General features: G+C 51.3%; 2 protein-coding genes across 3 annotated transcripts; both read left to right on the top strand.

The window, feature by feature from the left end:
* Nucleotides 1-580: 580 nt before the first annotated feature.
* POLE3 (DNA polymerase epsilon 3, accessory subunit) lies at nt 581-3,321 on the top strand. Its single transcript, XM_058523828.1, has 4 exons — nt 581-766; nt 867-952; nt 1,329-1,447; nt 1,730-3,321. Exons 1-4 carry the CDS (start codon nt 701-703, stop codon nt 1,900-1,902), a joined length of 444 nt encoding a protein of 147 aa, XP_058379811.1. The 5' UTR covers nt 581-700; the 3' UTR covers nt 1,903-3,321.
* A 3,807-nt stretch (nt 3,322-7,128) lies between these two features.
* On the top strand, nt 7,129-18,596 carry ALAD (aminolevulinate dehydratase). 2 transcript variants are annotated; one of them, XM_058523826.1, is made up of 12 exons: nt 7,129-7,215; nt 13,980-14,167; nt 15,124-15,174; nt 15,679-15,775; nt 16,125-16,260; nt 16,368-16,451; nt 16,556-16,644; nt 16,917-16,972; nt 17,060-17,147; nt 17,236-17,322; nt 17,678-17,807; nt 18,445-18,596. In XM_058523826.1, the coding sequence occupies exons 2-12, from the start codon at nt 14,055-14,057 to the stop codon at nt 18,501-18,503; spliced, it is 990 nt and encodes a 329-aa protein (XP_058379809.1). In that variant the 5' UTR covers nt 7,129-7,215; nt 13,980-14,054; the 3' UTR covers nt 18,504-18,596. The 2 variants fall into 2 exon arrangements, with proteins under 2 accessions (XP_058379809.1, XP_058379810.1); XM_058523827.1 differs by lacking the exon at nt 18,445-18,596 and adding an exon at nt 18,244-18,433.

Genomic DNA, 18,596 nt, shown 5'->3' with positions numbered 1-18,596 from the left:
AGTTATTCTTAACAGGATTACAGAGTCGGGAGTGGTGAAAAGATTAAGGATGGACATCAGCTCCGGCAGAGTTGAAAAAAGATTCCCCGCTTCGTTCCGGAAAAGGAAGTGGAAGAACGCCGCCCCGGGGAACGGGTCCCGGATACCAAACAGCAGATACCAAACAGCTAAGAGACCGAAGCCCACCGGGAAATCACCGCTCCCGGCGCGGCCCCGCCCGACAGGCCCCGCCCCTCGTCCGAAGGAGCCCCGCCCCGCCGGCTCAGTCCACGCCTTCGTCTCCCACGCTAGCCGTCAGTCTGCGCCGTCGCCAGGCAGCGGCGCAGAGCACTATGGGGAATGGACGGAACCGCCAGTGAGCCAAACTTAAATTGAGGCGAGACATCCAGACTTCTTGGTGGCATGAGCAGAGAAACCAGCCTGCGAAGGGACGCTGGGTGCCGATGGGGTCAGACGGAATCCCCGGCGGGCCAAAACGAAAGCGGCGTGCAAAGTTCGGATGCACCGGCAACTTGAGGCGGAGGCGGGGCTGGGGGAGGAGGGAGGCTATGGCGCGCGGGGCACTGTGGGACACAGAGTGAGCAGTGCGGGGGCGGGACGGAAGCCTTGTTGGGTCAGATCGTGGCGACGCGGGAAGTCTGGACGCCGTAGCAGCCTGAAGAGGAGGCCTGAGGCGGAGACGTGGGCCCCGGCGGCGGCGATGGCGGAGAGGCCCGAGGACCTAAATCTCCCCAACGCCGTCATCACCAGGATCATCAAGGAGGCGGTGAGCAGCTCGGGCTGGCGGAAGGGCCGGGGCAGACGAGCGGGCAGGCGGGAAGCAGGTCCTGGGCCGGCAGCTTCGCTCACTCCAGCTCTCCCCACAGCTCCCGGACGGTGTCAACATCTCCAAGGAGGCCCGCAGCGCCATCTCCCGCGCCGCCAGCGTCTTCGTGCTGTATGCCACGTCCTGGTGAGCCGGGCGGAGCTCGCCAGAGCTCAGCGGGGGCCGAGGCATAGGGGAGGCGCGAGAGATCCCCCGGCTCGCGGAGGTCCTGGCCTGGGGCCCACAGACCCCAATAATTGTGTCCCATCTCAGTGGAGAGAGGTTCACAGTTCTCCACTTCTTGCCAAGTCTGAAGCAAAATAAAACAACAGAATAAGTTTGCTTTAATCCTTTTGTACAGGGAAGGGAGGGTGCTTACCATGTCATCAAAATCCATGCATCTAAGACCTAGGGTTTCCCGTTCCACCTATGGGTGCTCCTTTTCCCACCCCCTCCATACGCGGCAAGGGGGGTCTCTGACAGCCTCTCATGGCACTTAATCTTTCTTCTTTTCTTCTTTTAGTGCCAACAACTTCGCGATGAAAGGGAAACGCAAGACACTGAATGCCAGTGATGTGCTCTCTGCCATGGAGGAGATGGAGTTCCAGCGGTTCATCAACCCGTTAAAAGAAGCTCTGGAAGGTAACGACCCTTTCGTTTTCTCAGCCAAGTAGATGTGCATCCTGTGTGACCCGCTCACCTGGTCCTGAGTCTTTCTCAGCCTGAGTCTCTTTTAAGTCCCATGAGCAAGTATTGGATGTGACTTAGAATCAGTTCAGCTGGCACGACTTCAGATCTGTTTTGTGATGCTCTTCAGGTTATTTTTCCTTCTGTGCCTCAGCTTTTCCAGGTATACAATGGAGTTAGCTTCTGCAGTCTGTCTGGTTCAGCCCTGCCTCCTAACTCCCCCCTTCCTCCTTACAGCATATAGGAGGGAGCAGAAAGGTAAGAAGGAAGCTTCAGAGCAAAAGAAGAAGGACAAAGACAAAAAAACAGATTCAGAAGAGCCAGACAAGAGCAGGGATGAGGACAACGATGAAGATGAGGAAAGACTGGAAGAAGAAGAACAGAATGAAGAGGAGGAAGTGGACAACTGAATAGGGTGGGGGAGACTGTGGCACTTTGGAAGGTACCACTCTGAAACATGGTACACGTTTGTGTGAAGCTTTTCCCTGCTGGGCAGAGTAGTCTTAGGCAGAAGAGCCTGAGGAGATCGAAACAAAAACTGACTACAATTATCAAAACCAGCGCTTCCCACACTCAGAGCATCTGAGTAGCAGAATGCTGTTGCTTAACCATTCTGAAGGTTATGACTCTTTGGCAAGAGGGATTTTGAACGGCTAATTTAGTCAATTTGATCTCTCTTGTTTTACGTGTATATATATGGTTAGACAGTTTTCGATCCCCAGTTCCCTTCCATCCCTGTGGAAGTTCCCTCCCCTTAAAAAAGTAATAATAACTTCTGTACTGCCAGCTGTGTTCCAGATCACAGAGGCAGTCAAGGCTCAGGAAAAATTGGGGCTTTGATCATGGTCAGCCTGTTTGATTATACAATGTTTGGCAATACTAGGTTACTACAAGTGGTCAAAATGGTTTAGCTTTAGGAAACTACTAAAAGAACAACGAAATCTGTTCCATTGTCTCTTCAGTTGACAGTAACATTGATAGGATTTCGGTTTCTACAGACCCGTTTGGCTTGGAGCCCTTCTATATTGCTTGTAGGCATTTGACCTGCTGGGGTGGCTGCTCTCCGGGCACGTATATTTTACATCAGCAGTGTAAAGTGGAATTACACAAGCAAGTGTGCTAATCTCCTACTTACAAAACAGGTAGTTTAGTCTTAAATGCATCTCACTGCCTGCCACTGTACAGCTTTAGGATTTATTGTCACCTTCTGGAAGGTATAAAATTCCAGGCTTTCTCTTTCAGTCCTTCCAGACTTGTAACTATGGCTTTTCATTCTTCCAATTCATGACAAGTTCCAAACTTTGTTTTACTTCACCACAACTTTCTCCCTGTGTGCTTCTCGCTCCCTTTCTGCTGCCTCTCCTCTGCTCCTCATTCCCACTCTCTCTCCCTCTCCGTATCACACTTCTGCAATCCAGGAACTTTGATAACCTGCTTAATATCCCAAAGGGCAGGTTCCTCTTATTCCTTAGTTCTAATCTCATGTCTTTTAAAAATGATTTTGTAAACCTCTCTGAACCTTAAGGGAAATCTGATGGTGCTCAGGAATCACCTCCCCTACCCCCACACCCCCTCCGGCCTACTCCCTTTAACTGCTTCTAAGTTATCTCAATTGACCTTTCTTAGTTTTTTTTTCTCTTTCCATTTGGTACTCCAAGCACTTTTTGGTTTGTCTCTAAGTTGAGCGCTTGGAGGTTGACAGGTAGTGAAGTGTAGTTTGACACTGTTAATATGTTAAATGAACGCAGTGAAAAGTTTGTTGATGAGTGAAGAATGTTGAGAAAATTATATTGCTTTGTACAAATAAAGAACATTCTTGTTAAAAGTGATGATTCCTGTTTCATCCTGCTTGTTTATAGTGTGCTTTTGGGGAGGACCGACTGATCATGCCCTGTACAGTTTTTGGGGTGTGGACTGGGCCAGACCTTTGTCAATATGGGATCCTGCATCACCTTGGATGACCAGCAGATGCTGCTCATTCACAGGCAAGGGCGCTGCTCTTCAACCACAGCAAGGGCTTTCGATGGCTCTGCCAGCCACCCTACACATACAAGATGCTCAACAGCTCTCAACATATTAGGTCCCTGCTAGGTGTCTGCACTGTTATAAATGCTTTCAAGTAGTAACTCCTAGACCCTATGAAGGAGCACTGCTGTTACCTCCATGATCTCAACCATAACGCCCTATTACCTGTCGCATTATATAGCTTTTTCAAATCATGGATTTATAAATAACATTTCACAAAGATACACCCCAACTGTAATGTAGATCCAGTGGCTTTTTCCTTCTCCACAGCAGAAACATCGTTTCTTAATTCCCATGAGCTCAGCTAAGCCCTCAAGTCCCATCTGGATTCCTGTGGCTTCCTTTGAGCCATTTCCTGCCTCATCTCTGCTTCCCCTGTGTACTGCTTGCCAAGTGGATCTTCCTGGAACATTGTTATTTTACAGTCCCTCACTGCTTCCTATTAAATCAAATCCATACTTAAACTTGTTATTCAAAGCTTGCTTAAGGAGGACTTGCTTTACCTTCTATTCTAATCTACTCCAACATAAGGCTTCATTCAACTATGAATCCCCAAAAGAACTCTCCTTCCACGTGGCTTTAGTTCTTACCAAACCTTGACTACCTAAGAAAAATGTTTCCTGAGAGTGGGGAATGACTTAAAACGACAGAATTTTAGAACTGGGAAGAATCTTTTGAGGTCATCCACCAGATTTTCCCAACCACACCTATATCATTCCTATAGTGGTATCTAGATTTTGAAGTTTCCTTACTAGGCTAAGGTAACGTTTCTCTCTTTTTTTTTTTTTTTTTTTTTTGCTGAGGAAGATTAGCCCTGAGCTAACATCTGTGCCCATCTTCTTCTACTTTGTATATGGGATGCCGCCACAGCATGGCTTGATGAGCGGTGGGCAGGTCTGCCCCGGGCATCCGAACCTGCGAACTCCAGGCCGCCAAAGTGGAGCACATGAACTTAACCACTACACCACCAGGCCAGCCCCTATTTTTGCCAATTTCTTGATGAGGCTCATCAAGAGAGAAATGTCTTGCTCAACATCTTACCACTAATTTATGAAAGCTGGGGGTCCTATTCTCAGTGGCCCGCAGCCTTGCTTCTCTTTTTTTAATAAGCTTTTTTATTTTGGAACAATTTTAGATTTACAGAAAAGTTGCAGAGTGGAGAGAGTTTCCATATAAACACCACTCAAATTCCCCTCATGTTTGCATCTTACATAACCATGATAGATTTGTCAAAACTAAGAAAAAACTATCAATTAAATGCAAACTATTCATATTTCATCAGTTTTTCCACTAACATCCTTTTCCTGTTCTAGGATCCAAACCAGAATACCACATTGCATTTGATGAACCAATTTTCTTTTTTAATTGAGATGAAATTCACAGAACAGGGCCAGCCCTAGTGACCTAGTGGTTAAGTTTGATGTACTCTGCTTTGGTGGCCCAGGCCCGGTTCCCAGGCGTGGACCTATACCACTCGTCTGTCAGTGGCCATGCTGTGGCAGTGGCTCACATATAAAAAGACGAAGATTGGCAACAGATGTTAACTCAGGCAAATCTTCCTCAGCAAAAAAAAGAAAAGAAATTCACAGAACATAAAATTAACCATTTTAAATGAGCAATTCAGTGGTATTTACCACGTTCACAATGTTGTGCAGTCACCACATCTATCTAGTTCCAAAATAAAACTCCTTACCTGTCAAGCAGTTACTCCCCATGCTTCCTTCCCCTAGCTCCTGGTAACCACTAATCTCTCTTTCTTTTTATGCTTTTCACAGCATTTAGCACAATGCCATGTACCTACCTGGGAGGCATTCACAATAGTTTTGTGGGTTTTTTTTTTACTTTTTATTGAAGTATAATATACATACTAAAAGATGCAGATAAGTGTAGAGCTTGAGGAATTTTCACAAACTAAACACATCCATGTAACTCCACTCAGATCAATAAATGACACAACCAGCACCCTAAAAAGCCCCTTTGGTCTCCCTTCCAGTCACTGTCTCCCCAGTGGTAGTCATTAGCTTGACTTCCAACAGCACAGATTAATTTTGCCTGGGTTTGTATTTCACATAAACAAAATCATACAACATGTACTCTTGTGTCTGACTCCTTTTGCTCAACATTATGTTTAAGATGTATTCATATTGTTGCATTCACAATACTTTTTTATGGATATGAGTGAAAGATTAAGGTAAAATTATTTTTAAAAAGTGGGGGGTGGGGGTGGGAACAGGTATTTCAGTCAAGAATAAGAGAGAGATGTGAGAAACATAAGATTACACCAAATAGGACCATTTTTTAATTTCCCACCCTGTTTGGGCTCTTGGAGGTAGATGATCCTAATTATTTTTAGTTATTAATAAACTCAGAGATGGAACGGGTGTCATGAAAGAAATGTTGGGCAGAGGATCAAAACTGAGAAAAAAAATGAACAGTAATTACCACCATGAGTTGAAGGAGCTTGGTTAGCAGGCATTGCAGAGAAAGCCCAGTGTGACATGGGGCAAATTATTTAATCTCCCTGGCGATTGTTTTCCCAATCTGTAAAATGAGAATAGTAACAAAGTTGTCAAAACTAGGTAAGTGAATGTAAAATGTATGGTATTGTCCCTGACTCTTTAATGCACAAAAAACATTACTTCCTTTCCACCACCTTCCTTATTTGAACAAAGATCAGAACTCTAGCCGGGAACTCAGCAGTGTCGTATTTCTCTAGCATTAAGCCTCTCTGCCTGTTTAACTTGGAATATAACGAGTTTGTGTAAAACAGGCTTGGTACAGAATTTGAGAAATACTCTGAGAATAAGTGTAATAACAACCCACTGGCATCCTCTACAGTTCAGTCAACTTGTCCGTAATCCCTGACACACCTTTATAAAGGCATTCTTTTGCTAGAGCATTGATCCCGACCCCTACTTCACCCATCCAATCCTACCAGTTCACCCATGCCCCATGAGCCTCACCAGATCCCTCCCGCCCCTGTACATACTCTGCCCGCCCCCCAGACCTTTAGTCAGAACTCTCATTGTACCCAGCACAGACAGGTCTGACGCCCAAAGTGCCCATGTCTTTCACATCACATCTCCTAACCCATAGCACAGAGCAGGCCTTGAGCAATTAGGCTAGAATAAATTTTTCTCTGAAACCTTGGAAACCAGCCTGCTGCTGAACTCAACAACTTTAAAATGCTCAGTCCGCAAAAGTGGACTTAGCTACTATGTTAGGCATTATGGTGTTGTTTTAATGTCCTTGACATCCAATTATTCTTTCAACAAACAACTAAGCAGCGCCAAATATGCGCTAGGCTGTAAAGAGAACCTCAGAGCTGTACCCGCCTCCCCGACAGGCTCACCAGCGAGGCCCCCTCCCGCGCGGCTCCTGCCTCCCCACGTGGGCTCCCTGGGGCCTTTCCCCACCCAAGAGCGGACACCGGCGCGGGGAGGGGCGGGCCCTCTAACTCCTTCGGCACACCCAATTGGCCAGGCTTCGAGCCTGACGTAAGTGGGCGGGGCCGCGGCCGGAGAAGACAAACCGCCTGCAAACAGCCCTCAGGAGGCGTGGCCTGCGTGCCGGTTGGGGCGGGCTGTGATAGGGAGCAGCTGCTTCCGGCGGAGCGCCCCGCCCCCACGTGGCCCGGGGGAGGCCAGAACGCGAACAGCGTTGGCGGGAGCGGCTGCTGGGAGCCCTTGGGAAGGCAGGTGAGAGGGGGCCGGGCTCGGGGAGGTGGCGGACTTGGAAGCGGGGGCCGTGGCACCGAGAATCCCGCATCTCCAGACCCAGATTGTGCTGTTCGCCTGAAGCGCTGGCGGTGCAGCTGGGGACGGAGCCCCTCTGGGGCTCCTACTTTCGGTCTTAGATGGTCCTGCTGCAGGACCGTAGCCTTGGGCTCCGCGTCTCCTCTGCAGGGTCCACCCCCTTGGAGACCGCTGGGGCAGTCTCCATCAGTGCAGAGCCCGAGGTGCCTCGCAAGCTGGGGGAGGGAGATGGAAACAATAACAGCCGCTTTGTGCTAAGCTTGTACGTACGTTACATGCACTGGCCCGTTCAGTCCTTACAACAGCCCATTGAGGTCGGTTCAAGGCCCCATTTGCCAGATGAGGAAACCAAGGTCACACAGCTGGAAAGTGACAGAATCAGGATTTGAACCCACGTCTTCAGACTCCAAAACCCACACGCTTAACCATCATGCTGCCAGCTGCAGCCAGGTCCAGAGTCACCGTTCTACCTCTTTCTTCCCCCACCCCCTTCACCCAGAGCTCTCCAAAAGCCCAGGTCTTCTGGTAAGCAGCTCTGAAATCTGTACTTAAAGTTGCAAGAGGTAAGGTGGGCGTTGAGAACTTGGCTGCTGGAAACCTGGATTCTAGCCCCGGATCTGCCACCGACCCCCTGCATGATCTGGGGCCAGTGTCGGCCCTTCTCTGAGCCAGCTTCACCATCATTTCAATGATGTAATCAGCGAGCTTTAAGGAGCCTCTTAGCCCAGAAGTTCTAGGAGTCTGTGGAACTGGCACATTCTCCTTATAGTTCCAAATGGCTAAGCCCAGAGGAGATCCAGCTCTTCAAAGCCCTAGATCAAAGCTTGGGTCTCATTCTTCTCTTTAATCCCTGTATCTAGCGCCGGGGCAGGCCCAGAGTAGATACTCAGGAAATGCGGGTTGAATAAACAGGCAGCCAGTCTGTCCCTTTTCAGAACTGTGTGACAGCTGCTGTCCTGGGCCATTCTGGGGCTTTGAATTTCTCAGCCCTGGCCACCTTCTACCTAGCTGGCCCTCCTGACTGCTTCCTCCCTGGCCAGTAGCAGAGCCTGCCAGAGCTGGCAGCAGCTCACAACCCTCTGTGCCAAGACCACAGCCTCTGGCGTCCTCAGCGGAGCACAACATCGGGGGATTCAGGCCTGGCGGTACTGTCTCAGCCCCTCCTGGTGGCAGCTCTCGGAGCCCAGTTTAGGTTACTCCCAGATTGGGGGAGTTGCCTTCTAAGGAAGGAGGTACCTTCACAATCAATCTGGAAACTACTTATACCTCAATGTTCCCTCTTCTATGAAGCCATCCTTGACTCCCAGAAACACAGGTCCCTCCCACAGCACCTAGTCCTCCCCTCTACTGTAGCATCTGTATGGTGATTATTTCTCCTCCACCACATAAGCTGCTGGAAGGCAGGGACCCCCCCTCAAATATCTTAGAAGACCTTGTGGCCCACACAGGTTTGAGTGAAAGCTCTACCTTCTGGGTGTGGTGCAGAAGGCACAGCTGTGATGGCAGGCGAGGTGGTCTCCTTCCAGCTCAGCTCTACTTCTAATAATAACAAAGGTAGTTATGCATTTATCTTTTTTTTGTGTGTGTGAGGAGATCAGCCCTGAGCTAACATCTGCCAATCCTCCTCTTCTTTTGCTAAGGAAGACTGGCCCTGGGCTAACATCCGTGCCCATCTTCCTCCACTTTGTATGGGACGCTGCCACAGCGTGGCTTGACAAGCTGTGCGTCGGTGCGGGCCCGGGATCCGAACCTGCGAACGCCGCAGCGGAGCACGCGCACTTAACTGCTTGCGCCACCAGGCCGGCCCCTAGTTACGCGTTTACCATGTGGCTACTTGGTGCCCGGGACATACCTCTTCACTCTCTCTGATCTTCTCCGTGGCTTTGATAGTTTGATAGTATCATTCCAGTTTTATAGATTATGAAATGAAGACTCTGGAAGGCCAGCACCCTTGCCCAAAGTCACACACACAGCAGAGACCAGACGTGGCACTGTTTGGCCCTGAAACATGTTTTTTTCTGACTGCCCTAGACTGCTTCCAGCTAAGCTAACCTGTTTTACTGTGGGTGAGCACAGGTGCTGGGTCCCGTGGTGACTTGCTCTTGTCTTCGGTGTAGTGTCACAGGATCTAGGCTGTGGCTTTCAGGCTCTGTTGATTTGGGAGAAGTGCCACTTGCAAGTGTGTGAAAATCTCCCAATCTTTGAGGGACTTTCTACAAATCAAAACCTCTGCCTGGGTTTGTCTCTGCAAACAGAGATGCACCTCTGTTGCTCGGAGTGTTTTTCTACTCCACAGGTATTGATTAAGCACGTGTTAGAACAAAATGACTATGTGTCGTGTAGGTAACAGGGCACTGGACTAGAAGCCAGGAGAGCCATGGTCAAGTTCAGCTCTGTGCCTAACTTGCTGTGGATGGCAAAGAAGTCCTGTCGCCTTTCTGCATCCCACTTTCCACATCAGAATGTGAGAGGTTAAACAGGATTGTGATTTTCAACTTTTTTATTTTTTCAGCACTGATACCTGTTTCTCTCTCTGAACCCTAAAATTAAAGAAAAACAGATAAAAGTGGAACTCCCCCAGTAAGGCCTCCCCTCACCACTCTCACCCTCCCCCCTTGTCCCCCACCCCCAAACCCCCAGGCTCCTCAGGGTGCAATTTGGACTGCAAAGCTCCTAGGCAGCTCCTAGGCCCTGTTGCTTCTCTTTTTTTTTTTGTGAGGAAGATAAGCCCTGAGCTAACATCTCTTGCCAATCCTCCTCTTTTTGCTGAGGAAGACCACCCTGGGCTAACATCCATGCCCATCTTCCTCTACTTTATACGTGGGATGCCTGCCACAGCATGGCTTGATAAGCAGTGTATAGGTCTGTGCCCAGGATCCGAACCAGCAAACCCCAGTCCGCCGAAGCGGAGCGCACGCACTTAACCACTATGCCACTGGACCGGCCCCTGCCCTGTTGCTTCTGATAAGCAGGAGGCATGTGCTCCCTTAGCCTTCTAAAGTAGATGGGGAGTTGAGGCCAGTGGAATACAGCTTTGGAGTCCAGAAGCTAGGGGCCTGCTACCAAGGTGGTTCTCCGAGAAGTGAATCAGAGACGTGTAGACCTAGCTTCACAATCTGACTTGACTCTCCAGAATGACATTGAGCAAGTCACTTAACCTCTCTGAGCCTCTGTTTCCTTAGCATTAAAAGTTGGAACAACTCTCTGCAATTAAATGAGATAATATGTATAGAAAATACCTGGTCCAGTGCCCAGCACATAACATAACACTCAGTATATTTTTCTGTTTCCTACATCTTTCCAGCCCCCAAGGCAAAGAAACTATAGGCAGAAAGAGGGCTACTGAATCAAGTATTCATCAGTACTGTGGAGTATAGTAGATAAAACCCTGCACTCGTTGTCTAGAACAAATTCAAATACTGGTGCAGTTACTAACGAGCTGTGTGGTCTTGGGCAAGTAACTTAACTTCTCTGAGCTGGGCTAATCCCTGGTTAGACCTGAGAGCAAAATCTTGCACAAAATGGGCGCTCAGGACTTTGTATCTGCTGAATGATTGCTCATTTCGGGGTTGGGACATCTTTGGGGCAACCTGGCTTGGCCCTGTGTCAGATGATGTGGCCGGCTCAGGGGCGTGGTGGTAGGGTGGATCGCTCTGTGGCTCCTGATAACCCCAACCCTGCCAAAGAGGAGGATCGGATAAAATGGGCCCCTGAGCTGATTGGGAGGGAACTAAAGAGGCCTGGGAGACTGTGGGGAGAAAGACCCACTGCCTGGGAGTCGACACTCCAAGCTCCTAGTCCTGCTGTTTTAGCCTCTAACTGGCTGTGTAACCTTGGGTAAGTCCCTGCCCCTCTCTGGGGCTTGAGGTCCCATTCGTACAAGGAGAGATTAGTGGTTCTTTATTTTTTTCCCTGCTTGGCTACTGGGTGTTCCCCCAGGCACCTCCAAAGGAAATGTCTAATATGGAGCTCTCCTCCTCCTCTCCAGGCTCAGCTCCCCGCCGCCCTCTTCCTGCCTTGTCCCTGTCTCCATTGCCCTCCAGGTCAAGCAAGCTCAGAGGATACGCCCCTAGAGACTGCCTCTTGGCTGCCTTACGAGGACCCCTCCTTCTCCGCCCCTCTGACCCCCGCGGCCTCTGTGCTCCTCTGCGTCCAATCTGCTCTGCTCGGGCTGCAAGAATCATCTTCCTAAAGCCATGCTTTGACCAGGCCACTCCCCCGCGCCCTGCTCAGAAATCCTCCATGACCTTGGTCTGGCCCGCTCTTGTCCCCTGCCCTCCATACGCTCGTCCTAGATGGCCTCCTCAGTTCACAGAACAGTCCACAGCCATTCCTCCTTCCCTACCTTTGCCCCTTTCCTCCCTTCCTGAGGGAACATTCTCTGCTTTCCCTCTGCCAAGCTGAACCCACTCATCCTGCAAAACAAGTTCAAGTCCTCTTCTTCCAAGAAGCTTCTTTTTGTGTGCGTGAGTGTGTGTGTGTGTGTGTGTGTGAGGAAGATCAGCCCTGAGCTAACATCCGTGCTAATCCTCCTCTTTTTGCTGAGGAAGACCGGCTCTGAGATAACATCTATTGCCAATCCTCCTCCTTTTTGTCCCCCAAAGCCCCAGTAGATGTATGTTGTAGTTGCACATCCTTCTAGTTGCTGTATGTGGGACACGGCCTCAGCATGGCCGGAGAAGCGGTGCGTCGGTGCGTGCCCAGAATCTGAACCCCGGGCCGCCAGTAGCGGAGCGTGCACACTCAACCGCTAAGCCACGGGGCCGGCCCTCAAGAAGCTTCTTTTGACCTCCAAACTCACACTGGACTCATGGTTCCTTTATGGTAGGCTTCTCCTCTCTGAGATGCATTCAGTCAGCCCTCCCTCCCCGGACTGTCGTGCCAGCTCGATGAGAAATCATGTGTGCAAGTGCCTGGCGTGGCCTGGCACATAGTAGGTGCTCAAGAAACAAATGTTAATGCCCCAGCTTCCTTCTGTCTTACATCCCTCATTTGGCATTTAGGGCATATTGTCTTGTACTTTGTGTAATTAAATATTTACTGTGTGGCAGAGAGCTGTGGGGGAGGCAAAAATGAACTAACTATGGACCCTGCCCTGCAGATGCTCTGTCTACTGGGACGAGATAAGATAGGTCCACAGAGAACTGTTATATAAGATAAGAAATTGTGATCTGGGCAAAAGAGAAGCTTCACTGGAAGAGGGAGGGAGGGGGCGCCTCGTGGAGAACCGGGCAGGATTTGGGGATGGGGATGTTGTGGAAAGAGCACAGTTCTTCTAGGTAAAGGGAACAGGGTGAGCAGAGCCAGAAGGTGGTCAGGTGTGGCTTGGGGAGCAGCAGACGAGCTTGGGCTGGAAAAGACGGGCTTCAGTGGCCACCCTACAGGGAGCGTGTCTGTCTGACTGTCTGGCACAGTGCTGTTTAATCTTCTTAGTGTGCATTGTGCCAGATAAGTCCATAAGAAGAGGGGCCGGCCCCGTGGCTTAGCGGTTAAGTGCGCGCACTCTGCTGCTGGTGGCCCGGGTTCGGATCCCCGGCGTGCACCAACGCACCGCTTCTCCGGCCCTGCTGAGGCCGCCTCCAACATACAGCAACTAGAAGGAAGTGCAGCTATGACATACAACTATCTACTGGGGCTTTGGGGGAAAAAATAAATAAAATTATAAAAAAAAAAAAAAAAGTCCATAAGAAGAGGGGTTAACAGTGCTTTTCTTTAGAGGTAGAATTACAGGATATTTTTCTCTTTTGGCGTATCTAAAATTTCTGCCAAGCACATAGACATTTTCCGTGGAATAAATGAAGTTTAAATGTTGGCTAGATCAGTGCTTCTCAACTAATTTCCAATCCGTCACAGGTTGATTCTTTGATAAAATACAATAAAAAGGAGGCGCCGGCCCAGTGGCGTGGTGGTTAAATTCTCGCGCTCCGCTTCGGCGGCCCAGGGTTCACGGGTTCGGATTCCAGGTGCAGACCTACGCACCGGTTATCAAGCCATGCTGTGGCAGGCATCCCACATATAAAATGAAGAAAGATGGGCACAGATGTTAGCTCAGGGCCAGTCTTCCTCAGGAAAAAGAGGAAGATTGGCAATGGAGGTTACCTCAGGGCTAATCTTCCTCAGCAAAAAAAAAAACAGTAAAAATGAATTACTAGAGACGTGTTATTTTAAAAAAAGAGAGAGAGACCATATAAAATACAAGCCCAAATTTTATATTATTAGGTTCAAATTGCTATGAAAGTTTCTGAAGGCCTATTTTCATTTCTCTACTTATATTTTTTAATATTTATTTATTTATTAAGTGTGTGTGTGTGAGAGAGAGAGAGAGAGAGAGAGGAAGATCAGCCCTGAGCTAACATCCATGCTAATCCTCCTTTTTTTTTTTGCTGAGGAAGACTGGCCCTGAGCTAACATCCATGCCCATCTTCCTCCACTTTATATGGGACCCGCCACAGCATGGCCTGACAAGCCGTGTGTCAGTGCGCGCCCGGGATCCGAACGTGGGCTTCCAGCAGCAGAGCACGCACACTTAACCGCTGCGCCACGGGGCTGGCCCCTCTACTTATCTTGTCGTAGACCAGCAGGGAGTGGTGAACCGCACTAAGAGGAGCTAGAGAGCAGGGGAGGCAGGAATCTGGAAGAGCCTGGGCATATGTGCCCAGCTCCTGGGACAGGGACTACGTCTCATGTGCCTCCTGTCGCCCCCACAGCGCTGAGCACACAGCAGGCACCTCAGGAGCCCTCACTTCCAGCCAGCTGGCTGCCCTGTGCCGCCACTGCCCACCATGCAGCCCCAGTCAGTCCTGCACAGCGGCTACTTCCACCCCCTGCTTCGGACCTGGCAGGCAGCCTCCACCACCCTCAATGCCTCCAACCTCATCTACCCCATCTTCGTCACGTGAGTCCCCAGGAACGGGCCAGGCCTCTGATGTGCAGGGTGTGTGTGAGTGTGCGTGTGTGCGTGTGTGTGACTGGAGCAGGCATCTGCGTTGTCACGGGTGGTAAAGTGGGCTGTCAGCTTAGAGCTTAAAGTATTGGAAGTGGCTTACTGGGTTAGGGACAGCAGTTTTAGGAACAAACTTGAAACGAACTAGGAACAGTTCTTGAAAAGAACTCAGTCTTCCCATTTGGAAAATAAGAAGAATCATCCTTGCCTGCTATCCTGAGTTTTTGCAATAAGACAGAAGCTGAGAAGGTGTTCTGTAGATTGTAAAGTGCTGTGTATTTGTAAGAGGTGGCAGTTGTGATTAATAATAGCAACGGCCGACATTTATTGAGTACTTACTGTATACCAGGTACTATGCTAAGCACCGACATCTATATTATCTCATTCATTGCTGACGGTATTCATATGAGGAAGGTATGGACATTATCGCCTAGAATGTCACCTCCTCGAGGACAGAGATTTTTGTCTGTTCGCTGTTGTGTCGCCAGAGCCTAGAACAGTGCCTGGCATATAAAAGTGCTCAATAAATGTTTGTTGAATGAATGATGAATCCACCCAGGCCACAGATGAAGGGCCTGAGGCTCCAAGAGATGGTACGACTTGGCCAAGCTCACCCAGCCAGTAAGTGGCTGGGATGCCAAGGGCCTTCTGACTTTGGAGCCAAGTTCTTAACCACTGGCTCCTTCCGTGATGACTGTTCTTGTGGTACACTTGCTCTTGTTGTCACTGTCATTCTTGCTGTTCCTGTTATTATTTCAGGCCCTGGGCTTGGCCGGGCAGGGGAGCCAGACACTGGGTCCCATCCTCCTCCACCATCTCCACTTCCACAGTCCTTCCCCGCTCCCCTATCCCTCACCACTGGTCCTTCCCACAGCTCCCAATCCATAGCCCACCCCCCACTCTTGCAGGGATGTTCCTGATGACGTACAGCCTATCGCCAGCCTCCCAGGAGTGGCCAGGTAGGGGACATGGCGGTGGGGAGGGCAAGGGGATGATGGAGGGAGAGATCTCACAGGTGGAGGTGCCAGGAAGCAGAAGCAGACTCGAAAGGTGGAAAATCTGGAGAGGCTGACCTCCGCTCAGTAGAGAGAAGGGTTTTCTCGGGGCCAAAGTTGTTCCTCAACAGAAGAGGCAGCCTCGTAAAGTAATGAGCCACCCACCACCAGAGGCATCACAGCAGAGGCTGTTGCAGAGGAGAGCTGAGCTTCAGAAGGGAGTTCAGTAAGAGAACCTTGGAGAGGCCTTCCACAGCTGAATTCCACAGCTCTGCTCCTTGGGGCCTCGGTTTTCCCATCTGTTTGGTGGGTTTGTCCCTGCCCCTCCCTGTACTGTGGGGCTTGAGCCCTCCTGGTGCCATGTGCAACTTGGCTCTTAACAGAGGCACAGCGTGGAGGGGTAGGGAGGGACCCTTGCCTGGGACCTCCCTCATTTCAGCAGCCCTTTGACCTGTGACCTCCATGCAGGTATGGTGTGAACCGGCTAGAAGAGATGCTGAGGCCCCTGGTGGAAGAGGGCCTGCGTTGTGTCCTGGTGTTTGGCGTCCCCAGCAGAGTTCCCAAGGTGAAGAATGGGAGGAGGATGTCGGGGGCGCGGGGGGCGGTTGGGTGAGGGTGAGCTGAGGAGCCACGCTGACCCTTGTGCTGGCTCTGGGGCCACAGGTGAATGGACATGGCCCCTGCCCTTAAGACAGCACCCCTGTAGAGTCAGGAAGCTAAGTAGGACTGCAACACTCTGACTGGGCGAGTCAAGTCCCCTCTGTAAAATGGAGACACTCCTCGCTGTGCTTCCTCGTCCAGGGGCTGTGATGATGATAAAAGGAGAGGGCCGGGGCCGTGCTCTGATGGCTGGCCACCGTGCCTCCCGAAGGCTTTATGTAACGGACACACTGCTCTGTCCTTCCCCTGCCTAGGACGAGCGGGGCTCCGCAGCCGACTCCGAGGACTCCCCGACTATTGAGGCGGTCCGTCTGCTGCGTAAGACCTTCCCCAGCCTCCTGGTGGCCTGCGACGTCTGCCTGTGCCCCTACACCTCACATGGTCACTGCGGTGAGCGCCCTCCCTCCACCAGCCCTGTGGCCACCCACGGTTCTCCCCACGATGGGGACGAGCCAGAGCCCAAGATGCTCCCCGACACCCAGCTGTCTGTCCTGCAGGGCTTCTGAGCGAGAATGGGGCACTTCAAGCCAAGGAGAGCCGCCAGCGACTGGCAGAGGTGGCACTAGCCTATGCCAAGGCAGGTGAGTGAACCAGCCACCAGCAGGGATGAGCGCCTCCCGGTCAGGGAGGTGGGAGAGTGGATAGGAGTGTCCAAGAGTTCTGAAGGCCACCCTCTGCCCCTCAGGATGTCAGGTGGTAGCCCCGTCGGACATGATGGACGGACGTGTGGAAGCCATCAAGGATGCTCTGATGGCACATGAACTTGGCAACAGGGTAGGGGCAGGGAGCGTGGGGAGGGGCATTGGGAGGTGAGGAGAGAGCCTGGACCAGGCCTGCCCCCATATCTGCCAAGAATCGCAGAACTGAAGACAGCGCTGGATGAGGCCTTTGGGATCCGCTCAACCTCTGCACCTCAGATGGGGAAATCCAGGCCCAGAGCTCCAATGGGACTAGACCAGAGGCCCAGGTCCTTTCTCTCCCCGTCACCTCACCCTGGGACATCTGAAAGGGCTGCCTGAGCCTCGACCCCCATTGTCTCCCTGTAGGTCTCTGTGATGAGCTATAGTGCCAAGTTTGCCTCCTGTTTCTATGGACCTTTCCGGTGAGTGGGGATAGGCAGGGGTCCGCTGTTAGATCCCTGACCCATTAGCCCAAAGCTGGAGCCCCCACTGATGCCTCTGCTTCCCAGGGATGCGGCTCAGTCAAGCCCAGCTTTTGGAGACCGCCGCTGCTACCAGCTGCCGCCTGGAGCACGAGGCCTGGCCCTCCGAGCGGTGGTGAGTGACCAGGGCTTGAGCCCCGCCCAGCCTGTCCCCTTCCCACCTCTCATCCCGGGCACTGCCCACACCATATCTCTTCCCTTAGGACAGGGATGTGCGGGAAGGAGCTGACATGGTCATGGTGAAACCGGGAATGCCTTACCTAGACATTGTGCGGGAGGTGAAGAACAAGGTGAGCACAGGCAGAGACAGAGGGGGCTCAGGGAGGTGAGAGAGCTTGTCTGCACACTCGGGGACCTTAGATTGGGGGACTACAGAATCTCAGAGTTGGAAGCAATCTGCCTCTGAACAGGAATCTCCCCCTCCCCGTCCCTGCCCAGCAACCACCGTGGGCTTCTGCACCAGGGCTCGCAGGAGCCTTTGAACCGCTCTGCTGGAGCAGTTCAAGAATGGGCCAGGCTGCCAGCAGCAATGACTCAGGGCATGGCGCTCAACATGGTCACAGGTTGGGCAGAGAGGAGGGGACACTCCCAGAGGCATCCCCCCTCTCTACGTCAACCTGTCTGCCCACCGCTGCTTCTCTGCAGCACCCTGAGCTCCCTCTTGCCGTGTACCACGTTTCTGGAGAGTTTGCCATGCTGTGGCACGGAGCCCAGGCTGGGGCGTTTGATCTCAAGGCTGCCGTCCTGGAGGCCATGACCGCTCTCCGCAGAGCAGGTAACCAGGTGGAGGGGGGTGTTGATGTTTGCCACAGGGACAGATAGGCACTTTGCCCAGAGAGGGAAGTGAAGTCATGGGACAGCCTGGAGTCTTAGGCCTGGAAATACCAGTGATCTAAACAGACACAGGTTAAGCAAGAGATGTGGAACTGCAGAACAGAACATGGAACAGTGAAGGAGGCAGAGCCCTCTCTTACTTTTTGGTTTTGAGACCTTGGCCAAGGCACTTCTTGGAACTTCAGTGCCCTCATCTGTAAACTAGGGATATGATAGCCGGTGCATGGTGGTCATGAGGATTCAGTAAGCTGATAGGCGTCAGTGGCATATGCTTATCATTCCATACATGAGAGCTGGTTTTGTTGGGGTAGCACACAGCGCAAGAAGGGGATTGCAGCTCACCTCTTTCCCTCACTGCGCTTTTTACTCATTGGCAGACTGAGGCCCAGAAAGAGAATATGACTTCCCTGTGGTCACACAATGTACAGAGAGCTAGAACTGACCAGAGCTGGGCTCAGTCTTATGTTGGGATGCCCCCGGGCTGTGCCTTCTTCCTTCCCTGGCCTTCGTCTCCCAGAAGGTGTGTCCAAAGCTGATGCCCCGCCCCTCCCCCGCTGCCTGCTTCTCTGCCCGCACAGGTGCGGACATCATCATCACCTACTACACACCTCTGCTGCTGCAGTGGCTGAAGGAGTGATGGAGGGAGTGTGCAAGACCCGAGAACTTTAAGAAGGTCCCTTGGGGCCTTGGAGAAGTGAAAACCAAAGTAAATGCTGCTTTTAGAACTGTG

This window comes from Diceros bicornis, chromosome 28 (assembly GCF_020826845.1).
Source record: "Diceros bicornis minor isolate mBicDic1 chromosome 28, mDicBic1.mat.cur, whole genome shotgun sequence".
Taxonomy (NCBI): Eukaryota; Metazoa; Chordata; class Mammalia; order Perissodactyla; family Rhinocerotidae; genus Diceros; species Diceros bicornis.
This window is presented reverse-complemented; position numbering and strand designations above follow the sequence as displayed.